Here is a 2,308-nt window from a genome sequence, read left to right as displayed (position 1 = left end):
AAGAACTTCATGACATTTTAGATTTTACAAGAAAAAACTACCTCATGAATATTTGCTCATTTTCAAAAGTTGCTCATGCTTGGTTTTATTGGTGTTACGTTTGGTTGTATACTGCCTTCCGTTCTAATTATAAAAATTTGTTTGTAGACTATAAATGATATAGCATATGGTTATGGGACAGATCGTATGTGATGGTCCAAGTGCTTGTTTGTTTTGAGGCTATGCTTCGGAATGTCTCTTGGGGTCCTTTGGCAAACAAACAAGTTATTAGAGGTTAAACACACCATGGGAAGCCCAGAAATTAATTAAAAGTCACTCAAATCCGTACGTAAAGCAAGTCGCTGAAAAACAGCACAATTCATCGATCAGATGGGTATGAAAAGCTAGAGAGAGAGAGAGAGCAGAAACAAAGAGAAACAGAAGAAATTAATTAATAGAGGCAAACATGTGTGTACTTGCTCCATTTGCATAGTTGTCCTTGGTCATGTTCTATTTTCTAACAATAGAGACGTGCTGTCTCCTCTAAGTTTCATTAAATATATATTTATATTGGTCACATTTTTCTCGCTGTCCTTTTCATGGACCTTTCCTTCGAAGCATCATGAATCATACCTTTAGATAGAGCTACTCTAAGTAACAAGCGGCTCTGATCACAACACATTGATTCCAATCCTTACATTCCGACGATCTCTGAACAACCAAACATGTCTCAGAAACCTCAACAACCAGTCTTGTCCGGCGCCGTTGATCCTTATGAGTCTCCTTACATTAGAAGGAACCCTGATGGTTCCGTCAACCGTATCATGTCTTTTCCGACCACCGTAGCCACACCAGACGCTGACTCTCCGTCACCCGTTCTCTCCAAAGACATTCTTCTTAATCCTAACCACGCAACCTTCCTCCGAATATTCATCCCTCGCAGAGCAATATCTTCTTCCTCTTCTTCCCCCTCCTCCTCCAATTTGCCTCTAATTGTGTACTTCCATGGAGGTGGCTTTGTTTTGCTTAGTGCTTCTTCCTCTATAAACCATGACTTCTGTTCCGAAATGGCAAACCAAATCCCTGCCGTCGTAGTCTCTGTCCAGTACCGCCTTGCTCCGGAAGCCCGGCTTCCGGCTGCCTATGACGACGCCGTGGAAGCGTTGCGGTGGTTGAAAGCCACCGACGAGAAATGGATACGTGAATTTTCCGACGTCTCTAGATGCTACCTCGTGGGCACTAGTGCGGGTGGCAACATGGCTTATCATGTCGGACTACGTTTAGCAGCAGCCGTTGATGAGTTTGGACCTATGAAGATCAAAGGGGTGATATTGCACCATCCATTTTTCAGTGGGTCCCAGAGGACTGAATCAGAGGTAAGGCTGGCCATCAACCCGACTCTGCCGCTCAGTGGGAGTGATCTAATGTGGGAGCTCGCACTGCCCGAGGGTGCGGACAGAGATCACGAGTATTGCAATCCAACGGTGACTCATGATTGGAGAACTCGGTTTGACGAAATTGGACGATTGGGATGGGAGATATTATTAGCAGCGTGCGATGGAGACCCAATGGTTGATCGACAGATGGAGTTGGTGAAGATGTTGCGAAGCAGAGGAATCAAGACGGTGGAACACGTTGGGGAAGGCCATCATGGAATGGATCTCGTAGATCTAAGCAGAGCTGGCCCACTCTTTAACCTCATGAGAGGCTTCGTATGCCCCTCCTGCGGAGATTTTCAATCATCCAGTAAATTTTAATAGGATTTTTTTTGAGTTTTTACTTCACTTCGGCTATTGGTGTGTATTATTTTTTCTGATATTAATAAAATTGACCTTTTGGCTAAAAAAAATATCATCCAGTAAATTTTACTTTTACTTGGATAAAAAAAGGAATAAAAGAGAGCAAATTTTACTTTTGTTTTTCCCCCTTCAATTCTTGTGACCATACCTACAACACAAAAAATATTGTTAACGATGGCATGCACTAATAAATTGTGTTAGTTTGTCAAGTGGGCAAAAAAGGAAAAAAATTGTTAATCAGGACATGTTGTGTATGAGACTTCACTGAATAAATTTAATTTTTTCTTTTGGAGTTTGTTTGTGGAGTATGATTTTGTTTGACTATTTAATAAATGAAATTTCACATACTACCTCCGGTCTTTCATATAAGAGTTAGTTAACTTATTAAGTAGATTAAAAAAACTAGTTAAGTTAATTATTTGTAATAAATAGGTGTTTTCTTTCCTAAAATCCTTACTAACCAAGTGTATTTGCCAGAAGTATCATCATTATAAGAACTACCTTGAAAAAAAATAGATAAATAATATGAG

General features: G+C 40.4%; 1 protein-coding gene across 1 annotated transcript; it reads left to right on the top strand.

The window, feature by feature from the left end:
* The first annotated feature begins 704 nt into the window (after nt 1-704).
* LOC114751715 (carboxylesterase 1-like) lies at nt 705-1,736 on the top strand. Its single transcript, XM_028940388.1, has one exon. The coding sequence runs from the start codon at nt 705-707 to the stop codon at nt 1,734-1,736; it is 1,032 nt and encodes a 343-aa protein (XP_028796221.1).
* The last annotated feature ends 572 nt before the right edge of the window (nt 1,737-2,308 follow it).

Source organism: Neltuma alba, unplaced genomic scaffold (genome assembly GCF_004799145.2).
Source record: "Neltuma alba isolate B1F8T4 unplaced genomic scaffold, ASM479914v2 tig00007044_pilon, whole genome shotgun sequence".
NCBI classification, from domain to species: domain Eukaryota; kingdom Viridiplantae; phylum Streptophyta; class Magnoliopsida; order Fabales; family Fabaceae; genus Neltuma; species Neltuma alba.
This window is presented reverse-complemented; position numbering and strand designations above follow the sequence as displayed.